General features: G+C 36.3%; 1 protein-coding gene across 2 annotated transcripts in view; it reads left to right on the top strand.

Moving 5' to 3' along the window:
- Positions 1 to 14,448, top strand: part of malrd1.L (MAM and LDL receptor class A domain containing 1 L homeolog) — a 245,556-nt gene that overhangs the window by 114,338 nt on the left and 116,770 nt on the right. For both annotated transcript variants that reach the window (XM_041565859.1, XM_018267285.2), the window contains exons 21-22: positions 10,480 to 10,636; positions 14,278 to 14,388. In XM_041565859.1, the coding sequence (XP_041421793.1) occupies positions 10,480 to 10,636; positions 14,278 to 14,388 (268 nt within the window). The remainder of the gene's footprint in view (positions 1 to 10,479; positions 10,637 to 14,277; positions 14,389 to 14,448) is intronic.

The following is a 14,448-nucleotide window of genomic DNA, read 5'->3' as shown; positions in this document are numbered from 1 at the left end:
TCCAACATTAAAGGAACAGTAACAGCAAAAAATGAAAGAGTTTTAAAGGAATGACAATATAATGTACTGGTGTTTTGCTTCACAAACACTACTATAGTAAATATAAACAAGCTGCTGTGCAGCCATGATGGCAGTCATTCAAGCACAGGATACACAACAGAGAACAGATAACTGCAGAAGAATCCCGTTGTATAATACAGAACTTATCTGTTATCTCCTGTGTATCCTGTGCCTTTTCTCCTTTTTCAGCTTTGAATGACTGCACAGCAAAGTCCAATATATATTTTAACATTTGTTGGGAAATAGTCAGTAGTCAATAATTATATGGCTCATAATAGGAACTTGCTTTGTTGTTATACACTGGCTGTCCTTCTCCAAGTAAAGTGCTATAACCCTATTTTGGTTACACTCGCTTAAATTGCGATAAACCCTTTGCAATCCAGGGCCCTGAATTCCCTTTGTGTATGAAAGATACTGGAAGAACTGAGATTTCCAGCACAGTTTCTCCACCCAGTGGGTACTGAGGAGCACACCTCAGGAGGATTTTCACTAGGAAAAATAAATCACACTGTTTGTAGTAACAATATAACTTGAGATGCACTGGGGCGCTCAGCCAATTGGGTGGCTCTCCAGCCTGTAATTCAGCTGGATAATATCACAGACAAAAAACAGGGGATTCACCTGTCTGATACCCTACAGTGCCATCATAGAAATCTAGTCCAATCCATTCCTTATAGCAATATATAAGCACCAATATGAGACAATAGGGCACATATATGTCAAATATAAGAGGTCCTCTGCACTCAACCCATTATCAATATATTTAGAACACTGAGACATTGTATGCCTTAAGCTACTAAAAAATGCCTTACCTTTACAAAACAGGGATTGTTTGTCCATATATTGCAATATATTTAGGCTGGCCAACTACGTCAAAGTCATTCCTGGTCTTGCTTGCCAGTCCTAAACTCAACTTGCATCTGATTCAGTAAGAATTCTATTGCTTCTTTATACATTTTACACAGGGACCAAGTTTTATCTGCAACTTGCTGCTTTCAAGGTTAAAACTCCCAAATATGATTGCCCTTTTATTGGCCACCCCTGGTATCACCTGACTATAGCTGGAAAGGGAACATATATGTCCACAAGTGCAGTGAGCAAAGTGCAATATCAGGCATCATTGCAATTGCAAGGGGGTTAAGCTTTTGATGCAACTGAGCTGCGCCAACAGCAATTGTGGCAATTCAACACAACTGCCAATTCTCTTCATTGCAAATTGGTCTACTTGGCATAATATTATTGGATGTATTTTATTCAACCACAGCTACTATGATAAACTCACCAATCATTTTGCTAAAAGGCAAAGTGCAGCTATAGAGGAAACAGACCCTTCAACTGCTGGGGGCCCAGAAACTATAGGGGGTCCATGGGACTGATAAGCAGTAGTGATGGGCGAATTTGCGCCGTTTCGCTTTGCTGAAAAATTTGCGAATTTCGTGCGAAATTCGCGAAACTGCGAAAAATTAGCGAAACAGCGTTTTTGACGCGAATTTTCGCGGGTGTTTCACGAATTTATTTGCTGGCGGCGAATCGCGCAAATTCGTCGCGAATTCGCGCCTGGCAAATAAATTCGGCCATCACTAATAAGCAGCTTCAATATATGTTCATGGAAAATGTCTTGTTCCCAAAGTTTAGGGGAGCAATGATGTTGATGTGGGGCCTAATAGCCAGTCATTCCCCTGCTAAAAGGTTTATGTAGGAAACACTTATATAATTCTGAAAATGGATCCCTATATAAACAGCTGATGTGACTGTATCATAAGAAGTTCTTATACATAGCTAATAAAATAATAAATGTCAGTCAGTTCAGTGGAATCCACCCTAGGTTTAAACTTTAACCTAAGTTTCTAGGCAAGTCAGGTAGTTTGGGGAGGTTACGTAAATTGCATATATTTTGCCATAACTTTATACATAACTTAAGCAAATTACGTAACTTTTTCAATGTGCCCAGGCCCCCCTTTGCTGTCTTCAGGACAACAGCCCCCCCTCTCCCTCCAGAAGGTGACCCTGGGTATAGGTAGGTGGACCCTAAAAGAGTCAGTAACTTCTAGTTACACCACTCTATAGCACACAGATCTTTGCTTGGCATGAATGGGATTCACAATCTAAAGGAACATGAAAACCTGAGGTATTCAAAGCAGAGTTGATTTGCAAATTGAACAAATTGATTTATATTATAGCAATACTGTACCACACCCAAACCAAAGCTTCTCAAATTTTCAGTCTTTGAAAAGTATAAATCCTTTAAATTAAATTACCTGCCATATCATTTTGATTGGGAGCAGCTCCCTACTCAAGTATGAGTGTAACCACTTATTTAGCTCCCTCGTCAGTGATTTCAAAGCAAAATAATTTCATCCCAGCCTATAACTCATGAAGGATAATTATATTCCTACTATAACGGTAAAAGCCTCCCTTATTATTCATTTCAGTATCTGTAGCTATTTACAGGTTTCTTGTCAACTGTACACGTTTCTTGTCAACATGAATGAAATATTTTCTGCTTAGTTAATTATGATCTATATCAGCTACACCTACAATTTTAGACTGCTTGCTGATTTTACTGAACATCACTCGAACACATATGCTGTGCAACACAACCACAAATTCATGCAAAAATATATATTTCAAGGAAAAGTAAACACTGGCAATAAATAAATGTGGAATTGCTCAGACAGGTCTAATGTTTTTCAAGATATTTGTAGTTTTTGTAATCTGCTAATACAAGGTGTAATGCGGTTGAAACAACAGCACCATCTGCTGGTCAGTTCTGCCGACCAGCCTGATAGTCGGTACGAAAAAATTAAAGCAAAGTCTTCTGAGCTCCAAGAAGAGCAACATCAGAAGACTTTCCTCTCCTTCTGATATTTTCTCCTCTCTGTCAGGCTGGTTGGCAGAACAGACCAGCAGATGGTGTTGTTGTTTTAATTTTAATATATTAGTAGTCTAAAATATTGACAATATCTTAAAACTAGAAAAAAGAACATTTGCATCGAGGGTTTACATTTCCTTTAAAATATATCTCTCTGTGTATTATTATATTTATTTTCAAGAATCTCAGTACTATAATATGCAGTGAACAGGAACAACAATCATAATCTCTCATAATCTGTACTAGTTAATTTGAGTTGAAAAAAAGAAAAAAGTTCATTCTGTTTAACCCTTCCAAATGAACCCCAGTGCATATACAGACATATATGTACACATATATAAATTATATATACCTATACCCGTATTAACTAGATAGATCTTAAGATCACAACAGCCTTGGATATTATGGTTGTTTAAGAAGTCATCCAAGCATAGGTGGAATATTTTGTTATGAAAGGTGAAAGTTGACTATACACCTTATGCCAGATGGAGAAGATCACACTGGTGTAAAAATTGCCCCTCAACTACCTCCCACACCTCCCCGTAACAATGCAAAAGTGCTCACATCTGCACTTCCCTGTGGTTTTATCTGAGGTCACTATAATGTGATTCTCCATCCGTTAGGGTTTTCTCTTTTTAAATTTACAGTCCTCACTCATGATGAAGGGGTGACTTTTTTTCATTACAATTTCTAAATCAGTCGTAGACTAAGGGGCACATTTACTAAGGGTCGTAGTGGTAAAACTTCAAAATTCGACCATCGCATTGTAGAAATTCGATAGTCAATGGGTTTTTTTTGAGTGAATTTAGCCATTTTCTATATAATTCAAATATCGAACGATTCGAACGATTTAATCGATCGAACGAACGATTTTCAAAAAAAAAATTTGACTTCTAAAAATGTAGCCAAAAACTGGCTATAGGTTCTAGGTGGTCCCCATAGGCTAACATAGCAATTCGGCAGGTTTAAGGTGGCAAAGTGTTGAAGTTTTTTAAAGAGACAGTATTCAAAGTTTTTTCAATTCAAATCTAATTTTGGCCTATTCGATGGTTGAAGTACCCAAAAATTACTTTGAAATTCGAAGTTTTTGAATTCGAAAATTCACTTCAAATTCACTTCGACCCTTAGTAAATGGGCCCCTAAGGGTCGAAGTGAATTCAAAGTAAATTTTGGCATTCAAAACTTCGAATTTTAAAGTAATTTTTGGGTATTTCGACCATCGAATAGGCCAAAATTTGATTCGAATTGAAAAAACTTTGAATATTTGACCATTCGAAAATCGAAGTACTGTCTCTTTAAAAAAAATTCGACACTTCGCCACCTTAAACCTGCCAAATTGCTATGTTAGCCTATGGGGACCTCCTAGAACCTATAGCCAATATTTGGCTAAGTTTTTAGAAGTTGAAGTTTTTTTTCTTGAAAATCGTTCTATTGATTAAATCGTTCGAATTGTTGAATTCTAGTGTTTTCTACGTTCGATCGAACAATTTGAATTAGATCGAAAACAGCTAAATTCGCTAAAAAAAAACTTCGACCCTTAGTAAATGTGCCCCTAAATGTTGGTTGCATTTGTTCTGATGAAACATTGAAGTATGGTGTCTTAGGTAGGTTAGCTTACATGAGTTTTATATACTTTAATACAATAGAGACAGTGGGCACTGATGCCCTAGGCACGTTATATGCAATGAGATACAGTGTAAATTTGCAAAATAAGAACTTTATTATACAGTGAAAAGCGGTGGATACTGTCACACCAGGCACCACACATAAGCTGTAAGGCGTGGATGTATAAATATTTTTTTCCCCAAACAAAGCTTTACACTTTCCCTTGTCCATAAACAAGTTTATAGTTTTATTGGCCCAAACTGCCCTCCCTTTCTCCTTCCATTTTCTGTTATTCCCCACTCACATCACATTCTCTAATTTCTTAAACATATTTTTCTGCACTTTGTTCCATTTTCTAACCTGCTCATATTATTCTAACATCTTGTATTCCACGATTGCTCTTATAGTTCTTCTTGTGCCTTACAGCAGAGTTTCTTATCTCTCATTCTTTTTTGGGCAGCAAAAGAAAGCCCACATTCTGCCCATTGCTCTTGCAGCATCATTCACATCAACTCATGCAGTCTTATGAGGGCTTCAAACATGACAATTAAAAAAAAAACTTTAAGTGCAACCCTACCCCCTCCCAAAAAGCACAATTTATTGTTTCAGGAGAAAAGGGTTATTCATCCTCCAGAACCTATATAGTACCTGTGCGAGAGGAGATAAAATCTGCAGCAGGAATTCAGAGTTAGTAAGGAGTGCAGGTAAAAGCTTACATGTCTTTCTTATATGTCTTTAATTCCAAAGTGGACTGGAACCCAAAACCTATAAAGAGGTACAACATTAGAAAAGTTTCAAACCTTTAGCAGGAAAGGATGGAGTGGGCGTAGATCTGCAGAGTCAGGAACAGGTTGAAGAACCAGATCAGGATGAGCAGGAGGACTGGAGCAGGAACAAGGGCAGGCAAGGCAGACAAGGCAAAGAACAGAGCAAGGTACAGAACAAGGTTCAGGCTAGCCAGGAAAGGTGCAAGGTAGACAAGGTAAGGAAGACAAGGCAAGGAACAAGGCAGGGTAAAAGGCTAGAGCTGATCCCAACACACCAGGATGCTGGGGTGAGATGACTAATCCTTACACCCAGCAGAGGAATGAATGCAAGCTTGCTGGGTGCTCTCCTGGCCCAATGGATATGGCAAGCAGCCAGCAACCAGGAGGTCCCAGAATCAAACCTCAGCAGAGCCTGACACCAGGCAGAAGACAAGAAAACTTCTCACTTGAACTAAGTCTTTATGTAGCGTTGACCAATTATTCTCATATGCAAAGGGTAGCTTACCTCATATCTTATAACCACTAGTGTCCAATCAATGTTTTGGAGATGCACCCCCTGTCAGGTAGTATACTAATATATATAGTATAAATACTAATTTATAATAAATAAGCTCCCTGTTGTACACTGGTTACAGGTAGTGATGGGCGAATTTGCGAAACGGCGAAAAATTCGCGAAACGGCGCCGGCGCCCGGCGAATTTTTTGACGCGAATTTTCGCGGGCGATTCGCGAATTTATTCGCTGGCGGCAAAACGAGCAAATTCGCCGCAAATTCGCGCCTGGCGAATAAATTCGCCCATCACTAGTTACAGGAAATGAAATTGATAAAATATACAGAATAAACAAAAGCTTTCTCAATGGTTTAGATACTTTTAAATGATCCCTAATAAAAGTATCAGTGCACACAAACCAGAATGGAAAACAAAATAGAAAGAGGGTGATCACAAACAGGGGTAGTTGCACTACTACTGTATTGCAGCTATTCAGAATTTTTATACCTTTATTTGTATTACTCTTTGATCAGTCAAGCTAACGTCTGATTGTTGAGTAAAATTGCACTTAACTTAATTCCCCATATATTTAATTAGCACTTTACATGGGTAAAAAGCAAAGCACTGTGTTGCTATTATGTTGGATAAACATTGCATTGCCAACAAGCAGTAAGAACAGAATCTCAGAGTAAATTCTCTAAAATATTAAGAATATTATATTTCTGTTTTTAAGAGTAGCTTACTGTGCTATAAAAGATTTTAGCAAAAGGCTAAAATGTGCTAAAATGGGAACAGCTCATGACTTTCAAAAGACTCGGAGGGTTCGATCATTAAATATATTAGGGATTAATGACTATAGAAATTGCCTAATGAACAAGCAATATGTCTACGTTGTCATGTATTTAGTTGTTGACATGTCTATAATGAATTCAGCCAATAGGAACACAACTGCCAATATAAGCATCACTTCATTAATTTAAAGCAACTTCCTTAATGAAGAAACTTCTGTAAATCATTTGTAACTCTTAAACATCAATTCCCATTGAAAGGTCGATGCAAATTGTTTCCAAAGAAACACAAAATTTATCTTAATAACAGAAAATGCATCTCTATTGCATTAGCCTTAGCGATGAACGAATCTGCAAAATGTCAACTGGAAAAGCCAATGGGTGTTTTTTCGCAGTGTTTTTTTATGCACAAACTGCATTGGTCAATGGATGTTTTTTTTCCTTGCAAAATGCATTAAAGTTAAAGGGCGGTTTTTCACTGTGTTTTTTACACACAAAATGCATTGTTCAATGGATGTATTTCACTGTAGCCATTTTTTTAACTGTATTTATTTCTGTAGTTTTTCTGCTGCAAAATATTGCTGTGGTTTTGTGGAAAAAAATTGCAGATGGCTAAAAGCAGAATTTATCCATGAATCAGTGCTCGGTGAGAAATTTCACTCACCACTGGACTTCAAACTAAGATTATGGCCTCTTTTCAATATTGTTTCAAAAAAGTAGTCTTGTAGGACATCAGTATGTTAAACTGATAAGAGCATGTTGTTACAAAATACATGTTTACATTGGCTATTGGATGGTCTTTAACTGAATTGCCAAGCCATTTGAATATCCATGGTGCACTGAGTTACATCAGTTTATTAGGACAAACAATCTTGCCAGCTGTAGTAGCATTGCGCCTTCTTCTGACTTCCTTGGTAATCCACTCATTCAGCCCACGGCCAGGACATTGCATAAATGTAATGTGGCCAGTCCCATAAATCTGGCCACACACAATCTCAGGCTATGGTCAACACAGTGCTCCCCTCTCCTTATCATACAACCACCAAATGACAAAACCCTAGATTCAGCTTTAAGTGTGAATTAAACCACAAGGAAATTATTATTTCCTTATTGCTTATGAGAGAGAATACATTTCTGTGTATGCAGATTCCCCTGGGAGCCCCCTGACTTAAATGGATTCTGCTCTCAAGTTAGACTTGGTCACGTACCCTGGCCTTGAGGGCAGAACCACCTGCTTGGCTGTAAGAGCAGTTCTTCATTTTTCTGTGCTGTGGAGCAATATCTCTATGCTCTCCTAATGTTAACTGCCTTTTTACAAGTCTATAAAAACCCTGTGATCCAATATCTGAAGCCTAATTTGCATTTGCATATGCGAATTTGGGAAAGAAAGGGGGGAAACATTTGATCCACTTATTCACATAAACTAATGTCATATGATTCAGGGTTTGGAGTTGGTTGGGCCTAGCTTCTGGATTTGGTCAAGTCTGGATTTGGTTGAATCCTGAACCAAATCCAGGATTTAGTGTGTCCATATTATAAATACATAAATAAATAACACTATTATAATACACATATAAAAATTCTCCCAATTTATAACTAGAGCTCTTATTTTTCCTTTTTACTTCAAGCTTTTTCACTTGATTCTGTGTCATGTTGAAAACCTTCAATTTACAGAAATTGGCAGTAACCTCAATTGTTTTCCTATTCATTGGCACAATTAAAATCCTTGACTCAAACAAATTAAAACAGCAGGAACACACATAAATGCAGTAATAGAAGCTTTGGAGGGGAAAAAACAATCCTTCTGCGGCTGCAGCATTATCCAGAGGTTCTGTTGTCTCCCTAGCAAAGATTTAATTATATATTTAATATCCACTTTAAAATTCTGTGGAATGTGAAATATTAATTTGCTGCTGCATATTTTTCCACCCAGCACTTACATCTAACCTTTCATTCCCTATCTCATTGTTTCAATAATTCTAGTTTATCAAGTGTAGTTATAGACCTGCCACGGGAAGATAATAATGAGTACTTGACAAGGGCTTAGCTTACCTAAACAGAGACCAACTGTTCAGTATATGACTAGAAGTCAATGGATTAAAAAGTCTATTAACATCTCCAACCCTAAATCCCTATCCTGTTATGTAACCTGCCAAATGTTAAATTCAAATTAGGTTCTTTTTTTCATAGACACTGATCACAATGCATAAATAAACCAACAACGACAAATATTGTATTGCACAAACTCTACTCACAATATTTTCTCTTCACTTTAAGCTTCTTTCCTCTCTCATTCCTTTGACATGATCTTCTTTAAGGAGTTAAACCTTGTCAATGAAACACTTGTTGCTTCCATTGTAAATGTACTATTGCTCATTTTTTTTTGTGTCCTTCATGTGTCTGATCCTCTTTTTATTACTTTGATAATTTTTTTTATTGTTTTCTAGTATTAATATTACTACTTTTTGGCTATTATGGTCATGACTTGTATTCCCTCAATTCTTCTGTCATGATTTTTATGGTGTATTTTTAATTACTAAATGTCACTGTTTACACTGCAAATAATTCACTCTACTTCATAAAATTTGATTCCTGAACAAACAAATGTATTTTTCAAGTTTTAATATTGGTGTGTAAACAGCCATCTCAAGTCATTTTGCTTGATCCTATGCTTTCAGAAAGAGCCAGCTCTTAATAATGAAACTACTTTCAGAAAAGCTATAGTTTCTCCAAATCAATGTAACTAAAGGAGTTGCAGTGGGACTTGGGTTTTTACTATTGAATGCTATTCTCATATCTACCAGGGAGCAGTCATCTGGTTCCTACCCATTGTTCAGCTGATAGGCTGCAGGGAGAAAAGGGAGGGGGTGATATCACTCCAACTTGCAGTACAACAGTAAAGAGAGACTGAAGTTTATCAGAGCAAAAGTCACATGACTGGGGGCACCTGTGAAACTAACAACATGTCTAACCCCATGCCAGATTTCAAAATTAAATATAAAAAAAATGTTTGCTCTTTTGAAAAACGGATTTCAGTGCATACTTCTGTTGGAAAGTGCCATTGATGCCTTTTGAAAAAACATGTTCTACCATGGTCTTTATTAGGAAGACCCTGCCCTGTTTTGATATACTGCAAAGATTTGCGCCAATGGGTATTTTTTCACTGTAAAAAAATTTGCCCCTCCCTAATCACAATGCATTGCATGTTATGTAAAGAAGGAGAGTGTGCAAGGCACTGCAGAAAATGGGGTCTTGACTGGAAGGAGAGCTGACTACTGCAATATTGTTTTAAAAGTTCATATAGTCAGAACCTGCAGTGCATATTATAGCAGAGACAGATACAGCTGTCAATCACAACTATATTTACAAATAAGTGTAAGATACCTACAAATTATGAAATGATTGTACAAACATATTGGTATTTATTATATACAATTGTATTTTCTGGTTTATAAATCCTTTAAAATAGGGGCGAGAAATGCACTTGGCATGCATGGTATTATTTTAACATACATGTAATTCCATTTGGAAGATGTTTGGGGACAGCTTATGAATATGTAATATATAAAACTCTACTAAACACAATAGACTTGTTGGGGATTTGTTTAGGCAACAGAGAAAAGATGGCTGAACATAGAAAAAATAGCAGGCACAATGCAGTAAAAACAAACACTTCTGTTTTCAACTGATTTCTTCTTGGTGTCAGTTTATACAGGATATTTCCATTATTTTGTCTCACTTGCCTTTTAAAATATAATAAAATATGATCAGACCATAAGCACAACATATGTTTATAATAATCTAAATTTAAAGCTCCAAACATGCAGTCTGGGAAAAACTGTGGATGACAATAAAAGCAGACGGAATTTATGACACTGTGCCATATTAATATATAGGTCTACAGAAGAAGGATCGTATTTGTATGCAGATAGTTCCAATGGTGAGTTTGGACACATGGCCTACATCATGACACCTCTGATTTCCCTCACTGGACCCAAATGTAAACTTGCATTTTGGACTTATATGAATGGAGCCACAATTGGATCTTTGCAGGTACAGTACCGTATGTAGAAACACATTCTTGTTTGAGGGGTAATCCAAGGGACAGGATATATAAATAGGGCTTAGGCAGTCTTCTTCTTAGAAGTAGGTCACATAATATAAGAGACATTTCAGTTGAATAGGACTTCTCCACAATATGCAATAAAATGATGCATGCTCCCCAGAGCAATAACCTACCAACCAATCAATTTAGATTTAAAAATTGCAATAGTCCAATAATCTGAATGATGCTGTAATTTCAATTTAAACTGCAACTTTGGCCTTGGATTTCAATAAATATTAATTCCACAGTGTTCCTTTTGCCATTGTACACTAGTATGTAACAAGTTTCAAAATAAACGTAAAACCACAAACTCTTATACACACTCATTAAGCCTCCTATTAACTTGCATTCCATTCATTTTAATGAAATGTTTGTTCATTTTCTGGATTAACGGTTTTAAAAGGGTCTAAGAGTTTATTTATTTTGCAGAGTCTAACGGGGGAATGTAATAAAAATCGCAATGCGAAAAGTTATGCCTTTGCACGAACAAATTTTGCTTTGTGCGAATTTAATATAGCTTTTGCGAATTTTTGCGAGCCCCTGTTTAGCGACCACTTCCGACAGTGAAAGATTGTTTGCGAATTTTATAGTCAATGTAATAAAACTTCTTACTGAAAAAGTCATTATGTTTGCTCCAAAAGATTACGACAACCTTCAAGCAATTCTTATAAGTGCGCAATTAAAATTCGCAATGCAATAACAGTTTAAGGAACAATATTACATTGCGAGATGTGGATTTTTAGTCTTATTGGTGCGAATTGTTTTGCTCTTTGCGACTTTTATTACATTCCCCTGTAAGACTCTATAGCACAGAATGGACTTTATCCTGTAGAATTGACCCATTGGTTAAAGCTGTATACTGATAAAAGTGCCAGTTGGTTAAACCCTATCACAAAAAATGGACAATTGAAAAAATATCCCTCTAAATTCCCCACTTCAATGTTTAGTAAATGAACGGTTAAAATGATACAGACACTAAAAACCTACTTCAAAATCTTAATGTACATTAAAAGTTGCCTATAGTTTATATTGATAATTTTTAACTGATAGGTCTTTTGTAAGTAATTGTTACTGTTTCTAAATCTGACTGTTTTACCAACCTGACGATGGGGGATAGGGATCGGATAGATAATGTAAAAGCACCAGGAAAATACTTTTTTGGCAAAATTATAAATAGCATTCAAAGACAATGTTATCATAGATGTAAAAAAATGTTTAATTTCTGGTGCCAGTATCTCTTTAAAGTGACACTTTATAGTGTCAGCCTCATCTCCTACTGTTATATTCCTAACTCTTTTAAATGTATAATGGCAATGAAAAAAATGGTTTAAACTATGTTTTACCTATAATTTCATTATATTAGTGCTGCAGAGAAAACCTTTCTGCTCTGTGTCTAGACCGAAAGGAAGGATGGGTGTGTCCTTTCATTCTCCTACAGGAAATGGTCTGTGAGTGACAAGCTGAACTCTGCAGTTGCAGCAGCAGCACAGGTCCCGCCTCTTTTCTCTCACTTTCCCTCCCTATGAAACAAGCTTCCTTGTAAGGTTTTACTGTGTCCCAACATGAGCTATTATCTGTTATCTAGGGACTAAAGCTGGTCATAGACGCAATGATCCAATCGTACGAATCGTGGATTTGTACGATTTTCGGACCATGTGTGGAGAGTCCCGACATTTTTCATCCGGCGGAGATCGGTCGTTTGGTCGATCGGACAGCTTAGAAAATTTCTGTCGGCTGCTGATAATATCTCTGCGTGTATTGCCGATCGTACGATTTTCAGTGGGAAACTGTCAGCAGCTTTGTTGGACATAGATATTGTACGATTGCTGTCAGGGGCAGAACATTGGCTGATCTGTTCTTTAACTACTTTATTTGGTCAGAATGGTAAGACTTTGATCTGAATGGTTAGTGGCAGGTTAGGAGATGGGGATGTCCGACTGTACGTTAATTCGTACGATCGGACCTTTGCTATGGCCAGCTTAAGGCTGGTAGCAGGGAGACATGGGGGACGGATTTACAGTAGGTTATTTCTGACTTCTGCTTGTCACTCACTAGCACCTAGAGCTATGTTAATGAGGAAGTGCCACTGGCTCTCATGACTGTGCCGGAACATTCAGCAGAGGAAGTGAAGGAAAGGGGAGGTTCTGTAGATGACTGAACCAAAAAACTTCACAAAGTTAATTTTTATCATGCAAATTAATCTTATTAGGCTAAGTGAAAACTCAAGGTATATGTCCCTTTTAAGTTTTTTATTATTGAGGATTGGTCTCACTTTGGTGAAAAGGATAAAGTTGTACCTACCAGTTAACCATTATAAAGAATTAATGGTATCTGACCATAATTTTCTGTAGATATTTACTTTTCTGTGTTTAATTACTCGTGTCAAAACATGCAATTGATATGAAATTTAACGAAAACATTAGGCTGCTTAAGACCATATACATGTTACCAAAAATGGCTATATCCTTTTTAAATACTTATATTCATACAGTAGATGGGCAGCACCTAAATTAAAAATAATTCTAATAATTCTAATTTCTGGGTAGATAAACCAAACACTAAAAAAAACATCTAAATATTATATATATATATATACAGTATATATATATATATATATATATATATATATATATATATATATATATACACACATATATATATATATATATATATATATATATATATATATATATATATATATATATATATATATATATATATATATATATATATTTATGAAAGTCACATTCAATAAGACCCAAAAGATTCATATATAAACAATGACAACATTCCAGCAAACAAGATCATACAAGTACTTGTTCTATAGGATAGCAATGCAGCATAATAATAATAAATAATACCATGCCAGATCAACTGTTACTTTGAGCCTGAAATTCTTATTACAGTATGTGTCCATTACGGTGTAATAAAAGTGCACTGTCTGCTTCCCTTGGAGCTTTATATGAAGCTTATTGGGTGCTTTACAGAAGGCGAGACTTTAACAAGGTGCCATTCTTGGCTCAGTCCCAGCAACCCTTATGAAATGCAAACACACTCTATAAAGTAGAAGCAATAATGTTTAGCTTTCTGCCTCTTCTTGTATTACATACTGTATGCAAGATGCATTTCAGAAAAATATGGAAAGTGAAATACAATTAATTTTTAGCTTGTTATGGGCGTTTCACAGGACCAAGACAAAGCTTCAATCATTATGCACCAAGTAAATCTGTGAACTGTTGGGAGAGAGAGGTTCAGTGGGCCAAGACACACATCTCAGGAGCAGTGAATACTAATCTGGTTCCTGTCTTTCCAAGTATCACAAATAAATATGCAGGCTCTACAGCAAAACAAAAAAGAAAAGAGTTCACTGACTCATAAAATATTCCTCTCTAGACAATAGGTTAAAAGGGTACTGACACCAGAAATTAAATCTTTTTTTCGATCTATCATATAATTGGTTCCCTCATTGGAAAACAGAGCTTTTGCCAAAAGTGAATTGTGGGGATATAATCGTTTCAAACTTTAGGCAACTTATAGATGTTTCTTGGTCACTTTTGTCTAACAACTGTTTTTTTTTGTCTATTAAAAGGTTCTTATCAAATTTGGTAATGTAACATATGAAGTTTGGTCTCAGAGTGGTAAACAAGGCCCACAATGGAATCGAGCAGAAGTATTTTTAGGAACATTGTCTTATTTCCAGGTTTGTTCATTATTCCCTTTTTAATAGAAATAATGATACTTTAAAGGTGAAGTAAACCCT

Source organism: Xenopus laevis, chromosome 6L (genome assembly GCF_017654675.1).
Source record: "Xenopus laevis strain J_2021 chromosome 6L, Xenopus_laevis_v10.1, whole genome shotgun sequence".
NCBI lineage: Eukaryota > Metazoa > Chordata > Amphibia > Anura > Pipidae > Xenopus > Xenopus laevis.
Note: the sequence above shows the minus strand (reverse complement) of the source record. Positions and strands in the feature narration are given on the sequence as shown.